The 17,653-nt window shown below is 35.6% G+C and overlaps 2 protein-coding genes across 3 annotated transcripts in view; both read left to right on the top strand.

Annotated features, from left to right (window-relative positions):
• The window catches only part of NGR-A15 (neuropeptide receptor A15), a 135,925-nt gene extending 124,159 nt beyond the window's left edge, over positions 1–11,766 (top strand). The window contains exons 4-9 of one of the 2 annotated variants that reach the window (XM_038017903.2): positions 926–1,056; positions 2,447–2,635; positions 3,277–3,380; positions 4,265–4,402; positions 6,200–6,313; positions 7,235–11,766. In XM_038017903.2, coding sequence (XP_037873831.1) covers positions 926–1,056; positions 2,447–2,635; positions 3,277–3,380; positions 4,265–4,402; positions 6,200–6,313; positions 7,235–7,295 — 737 coding nt within the window. In that variant the 3' untranslated portion in view covers positions 7,296–11,766. 2 annotated transcript variants of the gene reach the window in all.
• Positions 11,767–12,484: 718 nt separating this feature from the next.
• On the top strand, positions 12,485–17,174 carry LOC134201572 (uncharacterized). The gene is made up of 2 exons (XM_062676709.1): positions 12,485–13,178; positions 13,347–17,174. The coding sequence occupies exons 1-2, from the start codon at positions 13,046–13,048 to the stop codon at positions 17,000–17,002; spliced, it is 3,789 nt and encodes a 1,262-aa protein (XP_062532693.1). The 5' UTR covers positions 12,485–13,045; the 3' UTR covers positions 17,003–17,174.
• The last annotated feature ends 479 nt before the right edge of the window (positions 17,175–17,653 follow it).

Below are 17,653 nucleotides of genomic sequence, written 5' to 3' on the forward strand. Positions count from 1 at the left end.
AGAATGTTAAGGAGCTATTTAAGGTACCCAAATCACACTTTTTAACCGACTTCAAAAAAAGAAGTTTCCAATTCGACCATATCTTTTTATCTATGTTATGTATCTATGTATGTTCACCGATTTCTCGAAAATGCTTAAACCGATTCTGATAATTCTTTTTTCTTTTTTTGTTCGAAAGGGTAGCCTTCCCGAATGGTCCTGTAATCATCAAGATTTGAGGATGGGATCCTGAAGAAATCCAGAAAAATCCATAATTGTCAAAGCCTATCTTGAAGTGATTTGGTGTTTCAATGTTGTAATGAATAACGTATTTGTTTTGACAGGGATTCATATAATCTTTATCTTTTTCACCTTCACAAATAATGCTTTATTTTAGAACAAATTTGGTTAGCATAAAAATTTATATTGAGCCATATAGTGAGCCAACCTTAACATATAGACATATCATTATGCTGTCGCGGACTTTTTTTTTAGATCTTGTAAAGGGGAACAATTCTGTCATACATTATTTTAGCGTAATTTTAACCGTTTCCGCAGTACACGCAGCGGAACCTATGAAAAGGGAAAAATACTCCGATTTTGAAACATTCTTTATTGGTGCTCCGCTTGGATTGGTCTTAGCGTGATGTTATATAGCCTATAGCCTCCCTCAATAAATGAGCTATCTGACACTGAAAGGAATTTTCAAATCGGACCAGTAGTTCCTGAGATTAGCGCGTTCAAACAAACAAACTCTTCAGCTTTATAATATTAGAAGAAGAAGATAAGATAGAAGAATAGAGTAACTAAAAAGCGTTAGCTATTCGAAATTAAGAAAAAATATACGTCCCTAAAATATACCATTTTGCAAGGGTAACTGCCATGTCTTACGACACTACAAGAAATACAACATCGTTTTAATTATATTCAACAAATCATTTTTCAGGGAGCAGCAAGAGAGCCACACGCTTAACAATAGCTACAGCAATCGGGATATGGATATTGGCAGGTCTGCTGGCAACGCCCGCCTTCATCGGCTCCTACTTACGACCATTCGTTGTCAATCCAACTACACAGGTCTAAATTTTTTTGATAATTATAATCTATACTAATATATAAATCTACAGTGGTTTTTACGGATGTTCCGTTATAACTACTGAACTGTGCATCCGATTGACTTGAAACTTGGTATCGATGTAGAAAATACATGTACTTAATGGATAGGCTAATATTTATATGAGTGTTCCCTACATCAGTTGCGGGGGCGTTAATGATGGGAATCATTGTGGAGGCGCTAATGATAATATAATACTTATCGCTTAATATGTAATAATGTTAATTTTAAATGCCCGGCAAAGCGGGCGGGTACAGCTAGTTTAAAATAATATCCTTTCTCTGCTTTATACCATTACCATTAATCTTTCCTCTCCCTCTTAAACGACGTTTCGAGTTTGTCCGTGACACTCATATTGTATCGCTGTGATGTTAGAAAACATGCAGTTAATGATCCCCCTGCATTTGACAAGGTTTTATGAACATACCTTCATGTGACACGCTCAAACGTGAGCTCTTTTTTATTTTTTTTATTGCATAGATGGGTGGACGAGCTCACAGCCCATCTGGTGCTAAGTGGTTACCGCAACGCATAGTCATTACAACGTAAATGCGCCACCCACCTCGAGATATAAGTTCTAAGGTCTCAGTATAGTTACAACGGCTACCCCACCCTTCGAACCGAAACGCATTATTGCTTCACGGCGGAAATAGGCGGGGTGGTGGTACCTTCCCGTGCGGACTCCCAAGAGGTCCTACCACCAGTGATTACGCAAATTATAATTTTGCGGGTTTGATTTTTATTACACGATGTTATTCCTTCACCGTGGAAGTCAATCGTGAACATTTATTGAGTACTTATTTCATTAGAAAAATTGGTACCCGCCTGCGGGATTCGAACACCGGCGCATCGCTACATACGAATGCACCGGTCGTCTTATCCTTTAGGCCACGACGACTTACTATTCCTATTGCTCTCAAGAATCATTAATTTCATTTGTTGCCGATGTTATACTGTATTATCTGATGGCATATTTCAGTTTATGTTATTTATTAATTTCCTTGTAATCCTTAAAGACCCTAACCACATCATACTCTCTATTTTTTTTCCGTCACAAATCCTAAATTCGTCATAGCTTTATCATAGTGATATTCGATCAACAATTATTGTTACTGTTCGTAACATGGGTAGTGATTGTATTAATAATGGCTTCAAATCCACCTTCCTACGTGAGACTATAATTTTAGTTTAAAAACATTTTTTTTTTAATGTGGAAAGTAAAGGATGTTCTTATAAATTTGCAGATATCTCGCCTTGACAGAAAGGCTTTTTATACTCAGAGAACCAGACTTGTCCATGGTAATAGGTTGTTATACGCTAATAAAAAATCTCATTTAATAAATCTATTCACAGTTTCTCGTCTGCTACCCATACCCCCAAGAGTGGGGAGAACACTATGCCCAAATCGTGGTCATGGTGCGTTTTCTTCTCTACTACTCGTTGCCACTAGCTGTGATTGCGTTATTCTATGTACTCATGGCCTGGCATTTAGTGCTCAGTACTCAGAACATGCCTGGTGAAATGCAAGGGACTCAGCGACAGGTAACCAATATATTAATCATTTGGTATTAGTTAAAGAGGTACTACTTGGCACTAGCTACGCTTTGATGTAAAAGTAAAAGGTAGTTTACAGCAAAACCAATATCTTACAAATATGATGGCGTCTCTCGAAATTGGTAACAACACGTACTAGATATCGATCAGTATGCTTAGTGCAAGTTTTTTAACGTTCTCGATAGCGTAAAAGTTAGCTCATATTTGTATGGAATGGGATCGTTTGCCTACGTTTGCCGCTAGGGGCGCTGCTCCAACTGCATAAATTGGGCTAACTTTTACGCTATCGAGAACGTTAAAAAACTCGCACTAAGCATACAGATGAGTCAATGCACCCCCACTTTCACAAATTACTAGGAAACAACTACGCCTTTGGCCAGATAACGAGGGTTGGTTCTGAGCGGTTTCCCAGTGGGAGTGTCCGAATTCATTCCGTGCTATTTTGCGCACTTGCGACTGCCGATATGCTGAACGCAACTCCCAAAATGTCGAATCCAACTCCCGATAGGGGAGCATCTGCCGACAAACAAGTACCTGCATTTTGTATTCATAATCTTAATCGATTTAAAAAAAAAATATGATAAACAAATAAAACGCAAGTTGTGTAGATTTGATCCTTCTATTTAAAGATGCGGGCGCGCAGGAAAGTCGCAGTAACTGTGCTGGCTTTCGTTCTGGTCTTTGCTGCCTGTTTCCTACCCTCACACGTCTTCATGATGTGGTTTTATTTTTGGTGAGTTGACTTTCGTTATTTTTGTAAATCTTAAACATTTCCTATCTGGAAATGATTTGAAGAGTTAGTTTTATGGTCTTATCTCTTTGGATGCCCGTTCCTACAGCTATATGTATTTCATATTATTTCCATAAAGGGCTATTATGTGGAGACTGACTATAAAGCCGCACATGCAATTTGTAGCAACAGTGGCCATATGAGTAAAATATCCGGTATATCCATATCAACTAACATGACTATAACGCTGGTCAAATCCTGGTAGACGCAATTTTTTCTCAGCAATGTAATACCGCACCGAACCAAACCTGACCAGAATTCATGATCGACTTCGTGTAATAAAATTGAAATACGTAAATTTATTAATTGCTACTCGTGGTCTGATGCTGTGGAAGGAAATTTACGTGAACTCCAAGTGCCGGTCTGGTAAGATGGGGCGCAGCAGTGGGATGAATGACGGCGCTTATTGTCGGAGGACAAGTCCCACTTTGGGGTCGTAACGTTAGCGCAGTAGTAGTATAAGTACTGGTGGTATTGTATATGGATATGTATCTTATTATATAAAAGGCCTTATAATACATACAATTTATTTCTCCTCCTTCAACTTCTCCTCGAGTTAAGGCCTTTCCCTACGAAAACCAAAGTTCCCTATTTTGGGCCACTTGTGTCTAGTTGTCACTTTGTTATGTCATTCTGGACCACTGGACCGCTCCACAAAGTAACTATTTTGGTCCATCTTCCATCCATATATATGTGTGTGTGTATGTATATTATGTAACTGTATTGTAGAACTAAGACTTAGAACTCATGTCTCAAATTCGATGGCGGCCTTAACATCGCTGATGTCTATGACCATCAGGATTGTGAGATTTAGCTTTTACTTCCAGTCCAACGGCCGAAAATGATTATAACGGATGGTGGCACGGGCTCCGGATCGTCGGCTTCTGTCTTTCGTTCCTCAACAGCTGCGTCAATCCAATAGCTTTGTACTGCACCAGCGGAATCTTCAGGAAGCACTTTAACAGGTGATGTTAATATTACCTCCTTGCGTCGTATTCCTCACTGCTGAGGGTCGTGACCACCCTTTTGTATCGCCTTCGGACGCATGATCTTTCTCCATCTATTCTTGTCTCTGTCGGTGTGGAAGGCGTTGTGAAGTGTGGAATCAAGAGCGGAGCGGATCTGGTCGGACCAACGTATTGGGCCCTTAATATTACACAACATTCATAATTCTCTGTCTCCTTACAACTTAATCGGTCAGTGAAGTTGTTAAACACCCGTCTAAAGCAAACAGAGGTATCCACTACATCTTAGAGATGAAAGAACTTTTGATTAGGGCTTTTAATTAGGGCGATTAAGCACAAATAATATGACTAATTTATAAATATACTTATAACCTTATCTTACAAAGGCGTTTTATTAAATAATTTAAGATATGGGCCGACGACCTCACGGTGTTGAGTGATTGCTAGAGTTCATAGAACAAATGATTTGCAAATCACCAAGCAATTGCCGTTACCGACGCTGAAACAGCAGGTCTATAATATATTATTACGACTATCCAACACTCAGATACGCGAAGGGTTCGCGGTAGAACTTAATAGGTGGATGATATCCATCTGTAGAGGCAGGCAATAGGTCATATCACCAGTCAAGTTTGGAAAAAATTAGGGATGGTGGCCAGTATAATTTGAAAAAGTAATTGATGAATATTAAGACACAGATCATGACAACACAGAGAATACAACACAAGAAGAAGAGAGAAAACTAGTACGGTTTGGTTAAGAATATACTCTACTAACAGCAGCGTGTATCTTCTAGTATGGCGAAATTGATTATCTTCGTAGGTTCCTCCGATCTTATATGACAGCTACTACATTATCATGCGATCACATTATCAATTTGACTAAAGGCAACAATCAGCCACATTATTAACCCATTTAAAGCATTTACGAAAAGAAATAATCAATGTACAACTGCTGAATAGCAAAGAAATAATCAATGTACAACTACTGAATAGCAAAGAAATAATCAATGTACAACTACTTAATAGCAAACAAATAATCAATGTACAACTGCTGAATAGCAAAGAAATAATCAATGTACAACTGCTGAATGGCAAAGAAATAATCAATGTACAACTGCTGAATAGCAAAGAAATAATCAATGTACAACTACTGAATAGCAAAGAAATAATCAATGTACAACTACTGAATAGCCCGATTGACTCTGCCTTTCGCTAAATGTTGAAAATACATTTGTTGGAAGAAATCGCGCAACACTTATTGTAAATTTAATGCTAGATAACAAAATCTGAAATACAAACATTATAGAAATAATGAAATTCAACATCTATACGTGATAATCTATTAATACGTGAAGCAAAAACTTTGTATCCCTTTTTACGAAAATTGCACGGACGGAGGAGTATGAAATTTTCCACACTTCTAGAGAATATAGAGAAGAAGTGCACAATGCTAATATTTTTTTTAAATAATGCATAAAAGATACATTAAATCAATAAAGAAAACATTACACACACTACATACCATGTATATGACGCACACACGCATGCATACTATTTATTGTCAAACTTTTGTTCTTGACGTATGTTGTCAAATTGAGAGTAAATTAAAAAAAGGAAAAAAAGTCTTGGCGAAATTTGTGAGTATAGAAGTATAAAATACAATCATAATAGTGTACAAAGTTACAATTCCAATTAATTATAGTCGAATTTCGACTACTGCGGGACCACTAGTCATGATAAAAATCGTATCGATCAATTTCAAGTTCAAGTAACAAAATAATTTACATCTTCACAGATATCTCCTTTGTCGAGGCAGCTCCACCCGCGGTGCTAGAGGATCCATGTCCCTCTCCACCTCGAGACGCTTGCATTCGAGTCGGAAGACCAACGTCAGCATGGTGCCCAGAACGTGAGCTTACATAAAATCTTATTTCGAAGATGAAAGCAAGGGTTGAACAACGGATTTTACTGGTGGTAGGACCTCTTGTGAGTCCGCACGGGTAGGTACCACCACCCCGCCTATTTCTGCCGTGAAGCAGTAATGCGTTTCGGTTTGAAGTGTGGGGAAGCCGTTGTAACTATACTGAGACCTTAGAACTTATATCTCAAGGTGGGTGGCGCATTTACATTGTAGATATCTATGGGCTCCAGTAACCACTTAACACCAGGTGGGCTGTGAGCTCGTCCACCCATCTAAGCAATAAAAAAAAACTACCTCAAAATTATTATTATATTTTTTCGAAGCTCATTTGTGACTTTTGTTACTTAATATATTTGAATTAGAATGATTTCCTTTTCTTCATCGGTTTTGGAATTTGCTAAATTTTATTTAAATTAACTGTATTATTCAGTGGTTCTGTCAGTTTTTTCCCTACCTAATCGTTGATAGGCTAAGGGGCTATTCCAACTTTGCGCGAACCGGTAGGTGAGCTCACAGGCTCAACCTGAGAGAATTGCTAAGTGAGCTAAGTAAGAAGAGCAGTGTACCGCCGAATCTACTATCAGATCGGAATCGCGACTCACAATATATATTTATATATATAAAAATGAATTGCTGTTCGTTAGTCTCGCTAAAACTCGAGAACGGCTGGACCGATTTGGCTAATTTTGGTCTTGAATTATTTGTGATCGGAACTAAATTTTAATAAAAATAACAATTCTGTTTTTCCTTTGATATGTCCTCCGTCGGACGTATTCATTTTGTTTGTTTTAAGTTTATTTTATACAAAAGTTTAGGTCTTTTATTTATCAATGTGCCTCAGCACTACGAAGTCTGCCGGGTAGACAATAATTTCAATTTAAACAATAGCAAAAAACTGGTTCTTTCCAGCACTAGCATGGGTCGTGACAGCAGCATTCGTCTGCTGAACAACGGCTCCTCGAAGCTCTGAGGGCGCGCCCGCCGCCCGGCGCGGGACCTCCCCTTGCAGGACAAGTTTCATTTCACGAACAAAACAGATATCAACGCACCCTTCCCGAAATGCTGCGAGAAGGAGAACGGCAAAGACAGCAGCACGGAGAGTGTCTTGATGCCCTTGGACACCTTCCGTCCCTGCTAACCCAGAGCCGGTCGGTCTGTCAAAACAGTCAGCTGGCGTCGGAATTTAGAAGATGGGTGATCTTAGAAACCAAGTGACTTGGGAATGCTAGAAATGATACAAGGTTTAAAAAACAAAGTGAAAGCCCTTAATAGTTTCGCTCCGTTCGAGTAACAATGATCTTTTAGTTCTAGTCTGTTAAGGACCTTTTGGTTTCAAGTTGTGAGAAGTCTAATATCGTAATGTTGTAAATGTTAGAAGTCACTATACTCCTTCCTACGATTAATCCTTATTAGCTTACAACTCCTTTCTCAGTTGAATTTCAATAATGGAAACTATTGTATTTAGCATCGATGTAATTTTTTTTTAATATTTATAAACCTTTCGTTACCTACCGCCTAGATTTTTTTTATAATTAAAATAAACTAGTGTCTAATTTAATTAATTTAAAAATAATGAGTAGATACCTAATGAAATTAATTGATTGTTATTATGTTTATTCAATGGAATTTTCCTCGCAAATTTCATTTGATAAACATTGACTGTAGTGATTTCGTTGTCGTCTTTAACTACCTACAAAACGATCCTTCCGTGTGTTCCCTGAGAATTTTAATTAATTTGAACTTAGACATTTCTTATAAATAATATATTGTAACTATATAATATTAAGCTATGTATGTTAAATGTGTATTAATATTAATAAAAAAGTAATCAACTGGAAAAATCGACGTAAGAAATTTAATAATAACTAGCGACCCGCCTTCGCTTCGCTTCGGAAACTGTAATTTATTATTGATTTCTCCACTATTTAATGAATGTTATTATACATATAAACCTTCCTCTTCAATCACTCTATCTATTAAAAAAAATCGCATCAAAATCCGTTGCGTAGTTTTAAAGATTTAAGCATACATAGGGATATAGGGACAGAGAAAGCGACTTTGTTTTATACTATGTTGTGATTATGTAGTTTTATTTTCATGCTAGACAGAGAGCGCTCTATGTTAAATAATGGTATTCACATGCAGAGCAATTTACTTAGCAATATACTTACCAAACGGTTATGCGGAAAAGGAGAGAGAGGATTCCCTCATAATAACAACTTGAAATATTGCTTCGAGATAAGTATTATCTATTTGTTATTTATTTACTATATCGAGGGATGTATAGGCTATTCCATATAAATGATATTTTTGCAACTTTACAGGAGAGCCATTTTAAGAGTTAAAATTTGGAAAAAATATATTTTTTTTTTTATTGCTTAGATGGGTGGACGAGCTCTCAGCCCACCTGGTGTAAAGTGGTTACTGGAGCCCGTAGACATCCACAACGTAAAGGCGCCACCCACCTTGAGATATAAGTTCTAAGGTCTCAAGTATAGTTACAACGGCTGCCCCACCCTTCAAACCGAAACGCATTACTGCTTCACCGTAGAAATAGGCAGGACGGTGGTACCCACCCGCGCGGACTCACAAGAGGTCCTACCACAAGAGGTCATAACAAAAAACCTTTTTAAGCTATTTCAGTGGAGTAAACTTAATTGAAGTTCAATTAAAAACATCGAACTGTTGATGCTAATAACAAATAAAACGCATTAAAAAAATAAAAGTCGCGTATTAAGTGAGATGGCGCTTAAACCAAATGGCTGGTGGTAGGACCTCTAGTGAGCACGCGCGGGTAGGTACCACCACCCTGCCAATTTCTGCCGTGAAGCAGTAATGCATTTCGGTTTGAAGCGTGGGGCAGCCGTTGTAACTATACTTGAGACCTTAGAACTTATATCTCAAGATGGGTGGAGCGTTTACGTTGTATATGTCTATGGGCTCCAGTAACCACTTAACAGCACGTGGGCTGTGACCTCGTTCATCCATATAAGCAATACAAAAAAAAAGGCTTTCACGCCTGGATATAATAAATGCATCATTGTTGGTTTTAAAAATTTAATCACGGTCGTAGTAAGCAATCATATTTAAATGTATTATTTAATTTTAATGTAACGTACAGTACCAGGCAATAAATATTGCACATCGATATTTAGAAAGAAAGAGTCGTCTAATTTTGTTTTTGTTGTAGGGCTTTACCTGTGTGCGATGAAACACTAACGATCCGGTATCTATGGAGTTCAAATGTCAATTAGATAACGTGTGACAGGTATAACGCTCTACGAAGCAAAAATTAACCGTCTCTCTCCCACGGTCGATGTGCAATATTTATCGCCGGGTACTGTAAATGTGTAATATGAGTTAAACGTTTAGCTTAAATCCCTGCTAATATATAAATGTGAATGTAAGTTTGTTTGTTACCCTTTCACGCGAAAACTACTCAACCGATCATAATGAAACTTTGTACACATATTCTTGGAGGTATTAGAAGTAGCATAGGACTTTTTATTATGAAAAAAGGCATAGGGCATGATAGAGGGTACAAGACCGCGCGGCAGATCACAGTTACGATGGACCGACCAAATAAAGGCAGCTCTAAACGGTCCCGTTAACGAGTGCACAAGAAGGGCCGCGGTACGCGAGGAATGGCGACGTCTGGTGAAGCGCACCACCAACCGAAGTGATGATCACGACCACTCTGCCAAGAGTGCATACGACTGAGAAGAAGAAGTACTAATAGATTGAATCAATTGAATTTTTCAATCAATCGATCAATCAATTGAATTTTTTTTAAATCTATATGGAAATAGGTAAAGACAAAACCATTTTCCCCTATACTTTGCAGCTGATTTACTTTTGTTCATTTTTAGTTTGATACCTTTTAACGAGCTTAAGATATATGAACTAAATAATTTCATAAATAGTTGATTTTAATTATTTTATTCTTACAATATAGAACATTCACTGCATCCTATGGCAAAATTTGATACATTATCTAGATACCTATGTAATAAATGTGATAAAAAGTTTTATTATGTCACGTAAACATTTTACGAAACTGTCATTAGATTGAATGTGACAATTGGTTAACTAAGTAATATTTGATAACGCCTATCATTATTCGAAGTCGTCGGATGCGACGAAGAGCTCGACGTGCAACTTAACCACAGACACAACCCGCTAGGTTTCTCGCTCAATCTTCTCAGTGAATCGCGATTCTGATCTGATGGTTTGAGCGAAGCACTTCTCGTGCTGAGACAGATGTTAGCAAGTATTTTGGGCTGATCCCGTGAGCTTGCTTATCATTCCGGATTAGCAGGAGTAGGCCCACGAAATTACTGATTTTATAAGAGAGAAAAAAGTTATAGCTGTCTTATAGACACCCGGTGCAACGGAGCGGTGCTTTTAGATACCTCAAGCACCGGTCATCGTTCTCGCCGAACCCGTCGCTTGCGGCGAAGGGCTCGACGAGTAAATTAACTCACAGGCACAGCCCAGATCTTCCACAGATCTTCTCAGTGGGTCGCGTTTCCGATCCGGCAGTAGATTATGCGAAGCACGCCTCCTGCTAGGGTTCGTGTTAGCAACAACGTCAGGCTTGAGCCCCGCGAGCTCACTTACTAGTTCGGTGAATCTATAATAATCCCAAGAGATTACTCTCGTAAAACAGGTAGGAAAAAAAAAGAACGGAATTCCTTTGCCTATATCTTTTTTGTATTTGTAATAAGGAATAATTAAATAAAAAATAAAGAGTCAAAATAAACTACATAATCGTAAAATGTAAATAAATGCAGTTTGCATTACAGATAAATTTCTAGGATACTAGGTATTGTAAAAAATTGTAATTATTTTATTATTTTTTATAAATACATCAAACATTTCTGGGTATTCTCTAAGCTTAAGTTTCTCTGGTGTTTAGGAAGTGGTTCAAAAATCACTGTAAGAATATGCTGTTTCATTCGTCACTGTTAAACTTCATACAAAAAAAAACAATTATTCGATTTGAAAGAAAATCAGAAAGTTTTTGGTTAACACTCTTTTTACTAATAAAATTTTGGTAAAAGGGATTTAAATGAAATCGATTCACAAAGAGGAAACTGAAAATACAGACTATTCTTTTTTTTTATATTTCGATTGAGGAAACATAATCAAAATTTTATTCAAACAAGAAATATTCTAATAGTTTGTACATACGTCTTTCGTATTGTACATAATAATACCTATATGTTCATTGTATTAATTAATATCAATAAAAAGTATGTACGTTTTAAAATATTTATAAGTGAAACTTGATGAACTTTAAAATGATCTTCAAAATTAACGGTCGCTGTAATTTAAATTTGTATTTTAGATTTTACTAAATTATTATTAGGGGGTGGATTTGTTAACATAATTAATGCACACCTATGTAAAGTTAATAAATATTTTTGAATAGATAAAAATGGTTTTACTGAAGTATTAAAAATTCATTTGCCCTTTTTTTATTGCACGGATGAACAAGCTTACGGCCTGAGTAAATTTAGAAATTTAGAAGTCGTGGCCTAAGAGATAAGACGTCCGGTGCATTCGTGTTGAGTGATGCACCGGTGTTCGAATCCCAGGCGGGTACCAATTTTTCTAATGAAATACGAACTCAGCAAATGTTCACGATTGACTTCCACGGTGAAGGAATAACATCGTGTAATAAAAATGAAACCCGCAAAATTATAATTTGCGTAATTACTGGTGGTACTTAGGCCCTATTGTGAGCCGCGCGGGTAGGTACCACCGCCCTGCCTATTTCTGCCGTGAAGCAGTAATGCGTTTCGGCAGCCGTCGTAACTATACTTGAGACCTTAGAACTTTTATCTCAAGGTGGGTGGCGCATTTACGTCGTAGATGTCTATGGGCTCCAATAACCACTTCATACCAGGTGGGTTGTGAGCTCGTCCACCCATCTAGCAATAAAAAATAAAAAACAAACACAGGAAGAGAATGAAGTTAAATCCTTTAACTGCTATATTGAGAGTACGCTTTGAGGTTGGAAGGAAAATGCTGCAATGATTATAAAAATCCCATAGCCGTTGCAAATCAAATTGGTACTAAAGAGTCATATAAATCTGAAACCGATGATCATAGTGCAGACAAAAACGATTCGTCTGAAGAAGACGACTTATTGGAGGGCAATTGTATGAAACCAAACTAATATGCCTTACATTGTTGCGAGCGCTTAAAGAAAAAAATTCAGAATTTTACTTAGGCTCCAACTTGGGTTCCATCGGAGCATTGGATGATATAATAATCAGATTTGACTATCCTAACATAGCTAAGAAGTTAAAACCTACACTGCTCTTAATCCAAACAAAACATAAAGATAATGTAAAGATAAATAAACAGAAAGATAAAATTAATGAAACAAATGTAAAAAAAGAGAACCACATCTTCAGCGTACTGTTATATTTAAAAAGTTACTTTATAATAGTTAACAAATTTGATCCTGAAAGCGAGAATCCTGTTTTCAGAGCACGTTTTGAAGATTTAGATTGTCATTTTATCATCTATACTTGCTATCATGAAAATTTCAAAAGTAACAATGTAAAAGAAGTTTTTGAAAATCCTCTTTTAAAAACAACTGATAGTGGAAAAGCTATCAAGGTTAATTATGACAATTTTATAAATCTTATAGACATCTTAGTGGAAACCTATAGAAGATATCGTGCACAGTCACTAGCTGAGACCTTTATGAATTTTATTTTAGAAGATAATTATGTGAATATGATGGCCAATAATCTGATTGCAGCTTACCATGTTTATCTAAAAGAAAATGTCATAGAGATATCTGACACTGATGAATCATACACAACATTTAAATTTCGTGAGAGCTTCTTTACGTCTGATGATTATTTTATTAAGATAATAAGAGACGTTATGCTGAACTCTGTAACAGCAAAACAACTAAGTGTATCAAAGAAAATTTCTTTATTAAAAACTAAACCTAATAAATTACCGAAACAATTTGGTAATCTTGATATTTTTATTGCAGACAATAAAGATGGAGAAATCGAACACATTTGTAAGCAACTACTTAACTTGTTAGATTTAGCTGATCATTCTACATATGTTGTATATTTAGATGACAGTAAAATTGGTTCTTGTAAAGATATAAAACATAGTGATATGAAACCATCTAGAATTGGTGGTCTTGTTGGAAATCTTTTAATATTGGACACAGCCACAAATATGCTTAAAATCAACAATGAAAACCTACCCATCACAGCAAGAAAAATTTTGAAGGAACTCAAAAAGGCAAAAGGTAGAAATTTTGATTTTTCAAAATACCGATTTGACATTGATGTACGTAATTTCCCAAAATTTTCAATGATGCATCGTGCACATGATGTAAAATTTGTTAAAACTTATTTAGATAAGTTAACATTCTATTGTCATCAAGCTCAAGATACAGATCTAAATAGATTAGTGAAATATGAATTAAAGGATTTATATACAGGTAACAATGAGTATTTTCGAATTAAAATAGATATATTGTTTCAAAATTTTCACCACAGAATCCAGAAGTGGTGGAGAAGATTAAATCGTATGCCTTATTATACTAAATCCAAAACTAATAAGCTTTTGGAAAAATGTAAAACATCTATTCTTGAAAACCCTCTAATGTCATTGGCTAACTACTTATATATAAATTCCCTTGAAAAGTACTCTATTAAGTTCAATAGCAATGCAATCAATTCTTTAAAATACATAGACTTCACAAAAAATTACTTTATATCGACCAATTCCACATCATTTACCAGTATCAAATTACTTCAATACCTAAAAGAAAATCATAGTGGATCCTACATTTTCCTAGACCTGATTTACCTAATGACAGAAAATTATTATGAATGCATAGTAGAAAATGTCACAGAATCAAACTTAGACTTGTTGATATGTGTCATCAAAAAAACAGGAAATGAACAAATTTTGCAAGGAATTGAACAACTTTTGACAAAATTCAAAGGTAAAGTAATTGTAATATCAAATCTCGATTCACATTTCTCAAGACCCTGTGCTGATTTTATTGAAACTGAAGACAACAGAAATCAAATGAGTGATATTGAGTCATGTGAAGAAATTTCGCAGGATACAAACATATGCTTTCAAGGACAACAAATACCATTAGAAAAACTTTTAGGGAAGAACATAGATTATATAAGCGTTGGCATTCTTAAAAAAATATTAAATAAAGAAATTATTGATGTTGGTGAAAAGATCTCCTATAAAAATTACCTTCCGGTTCTTAATTGCTACCAAACTGCTCAAATAAATCGTTGTATTAAATTAGATACCAAAAAAACTTTGAATAATTTTAATATAATTGATATGACAAAAGATGTCAATTTAAAAGAAATTGATAGTGAAAAAGATAACTTGGTGTTCGTCTCCTCCAAAGAAGGCTCGAACGATACTACTTATAAACAAGACACAAACTGTAATATTCACGTCTTTATTAAAAATGAGAAGGATCATATTTGGGAAAAGAGTTATGGAAAACTGAATAAATTATTCAATATTATTGAGAGACTAAAACCACAGAATGACTCCTCAGAAATAAATAATTTAAAGGATTCAAATGAAAGAGTAAAGATAATTGCTGCTGAACCAGGAATGGGAAAATCTACACTACTCGAACATCTCAGCATGGCCACAAAGGCTAAATATGAGAATGAATTGATACTAAATATTGTATTGTACGATTACAAAACAAAATTTGATGCATGGGATAATTCAGAATTAAGCTTAGAAGAAGTTTTGATTTTTTTGTTTAACATATTTTCGACGCACTGGTCTCTTGATCAATCAGACATTCATACCAATAGCAAAGGATCGAATTTAGATACTAATTTAAAACTAGACCTGAATGGCGGCAAAGTGTTATTGAAATTCCAAAATGAAAATAAAAAAAATGAGCTTGCTCTTTTAGAGTTGCTGATTTTCAATCAATTCTACAATGACGGAAAACTTTCAGTTCTACTAGATGGATGTGATGAAATTTGTCCAACCTATTTAACTACACTCATAAGCCTAATAAAAATTCTTAATACAACAAAAATATCTCATTTATGGATCACTACTAGAAATTACAACAATGTGTTAAATAAATTAGAAGATACGCTATGTTTATTTTCTCATATGCTGTATGAATGGTCAGATACTGTACAATTGAAATTTTTGAAACAATATTTTTCGAAATCTTTTGATATAGATCCAACTGATTTAAAAAAATTCAAACATTTAGAAGGTTATGTTGAACAGTTTCAAAATGAAATTTCTCATAAAATAATGGACAACATACGCAATAATAAATTCACAAGTATACCATTACATATCAGCATGATCGCTAAAATTTACGAGGATTCATTGAAGAAGGATTTCAGAAAAGTAATCGAAACATGCCCAACTGTAAATAACATAAAGGACATTGTTGATATGTTAGATTTGACAAAACTATACAATAAATTCATAGATGTTAAATTTAATGAAATCATGTATGGTCAAAAGAGGCCTTGGATCGATCCCCATGATTCAGTCTTAAAAAATTTGAAGAATATAGATTATTCAATGTTTATAAAAATGCACCAAATATCTGCTGCAGTTGTTATTTTCAGGCAAACGTCCATAACATTTCTCACTGATCAAGAAGAATTATTATTTAAAAAATTCGCCATTGACATTGAATCTAGTGATGAGAAACACGGTATCGTCGATGAAATAGTGGACGGTAAACCAAAATTCGTACATTATAGCTTTGTCGAATATTTTGCAGCAGAGTTTTTGTGCCTCAAATTAAAATCAAAAACATGTTCGGAATCAATTTTGAAATTCCTAATGGACGTTGTTTTCGTGGAAACGGAGTACCAAGGTATCAGAAACTTTATAGATAGTAAACTTTATAACGACACTGAATCCAGTAATTCTTACTTATATTATAATGAACAAATTTGCGAACTTTTATCATTGAAATCGATGTATAATGACAATGCATTATACATAGCGATTGAAGAATCTTTGAAAAATATTATAGTATTCATATTGAAAGCAATAAAAAATAACGTAGTCGCATTAATAAAGATCGTAACTCATCGTAACTCCTGGAAATGTGTATTGTGTGCAGCAGCTGAAAAGGGATATCTGGATGTGATTAAAGAAATTAAGGACTCTGTACGCGAATTTGATGAAAATAAAGTTATTAAATTGTTTGATTGCGAAGATTCTCCAAACAATCCTTTCATAATCACACTTTATAACTGTAAAGATAATTTTGAACACACAAAAACTTTAGAGGCATTGTTACATAATTTACGTGATGATGATGTGGCCGAATTATTTTTAAAGCCCTACCCGCCTATAAATAGCATATGTGCCTTTATTACCATGGAACCAGAAACTGTTCATTTCTGTATGAAATATTTAAAGAGACTAAATCGACAACAACGATGGAACTTGTTATCGGCGCAAGACGTATGCGGCCGAACTGCGGCACATCACGCTATCGATATGTATAGATTTCCTTTCTTTTTAATAATGAAAGATTTATTAGATTCCGAACAAAGCAGGCGTATTTTCTCTACAAGAAACACGTTCGAAGAAACTGCACATGACATTTGGGAGAAAAAAGTCCGTGAATTCTCTTCTAAATGAAACACCAACTTAGTTCAAGACAATGCTGCTAAATGCGATATTCTTCGTTTTAACGGCATTAATTTAACCAATATCTAAGAAGAGCAGGCGAGGCGAAATCATGACCACTGGTGCCTACTACAAAGTACATAAATGGCAAAAATGAAGAAAATATTACACATTTATTTTATTACGCATTTGAGATTTCTCAAATTTATTGCAAATCGTTTTTTTTTTTGCTGTAGGAAGAAGATTGCTTTGAACCCGAAGATCTTCTTAGCTTAACTGCGACGGGTGAGCAAGCACGGGTCAGCCAGAAAATGTGGAATTTGCTACTGGTGCTAGGACCTCTTGTGATACTGGTGGTGGGACCTCTTGTGAGTTCGCGCGGGTAGGTACCACCACCCTGCCTATTTCTGCCGTGAAGCAGTAATTCGTTTCGGTTTGAAGGGCGGGGCAGCCGTTATAACTATACTGAGACCTTACAACTGATATCTCAAGGTGGGTGGCGCATTTACGTTGTAGATGTCTATGGGCTTCAATAACCTTCTTAACACCAGGTAGACTGTGAGCTCGTCCACCCATTAAAGCAATAAAAATAATAAAAAAAACTACCTGAGAGCCTTATAGTAGTTGTTTCGCTAGTGTATACATCTACAATCGCAACCCTAT

This window comes from Bombyx mori, chromosome 3 (assembly GCF_030269925.1).
Source record: "Bombyx mori chromosome 3, ASM3026992v2".
In the NCBI taxonomy this organism is placed as follows: Eukaryota; Metazoa; Arthropoda; class Insecta; order Lepidoptera; family Bombycidae; genus Bombyx; species Bombyx mori.

Bases quoted from the DNA above. Each gene is read 5' to 3' on its own strand.
- LOC134201572 (XM_062676709.1), top strand. From the start codon at position 13,046: ATGAATTTTATTTTAGAAGATAATTATGTGAATATGATGGCCAATAAT. The intron at 13,179-13,346 runs GTGAGAGCTTCT...TTTTTATTGCAG, and splicing joins ATACACAACATTTAAATTTC to ACAATAAAGATGGAGAAATC.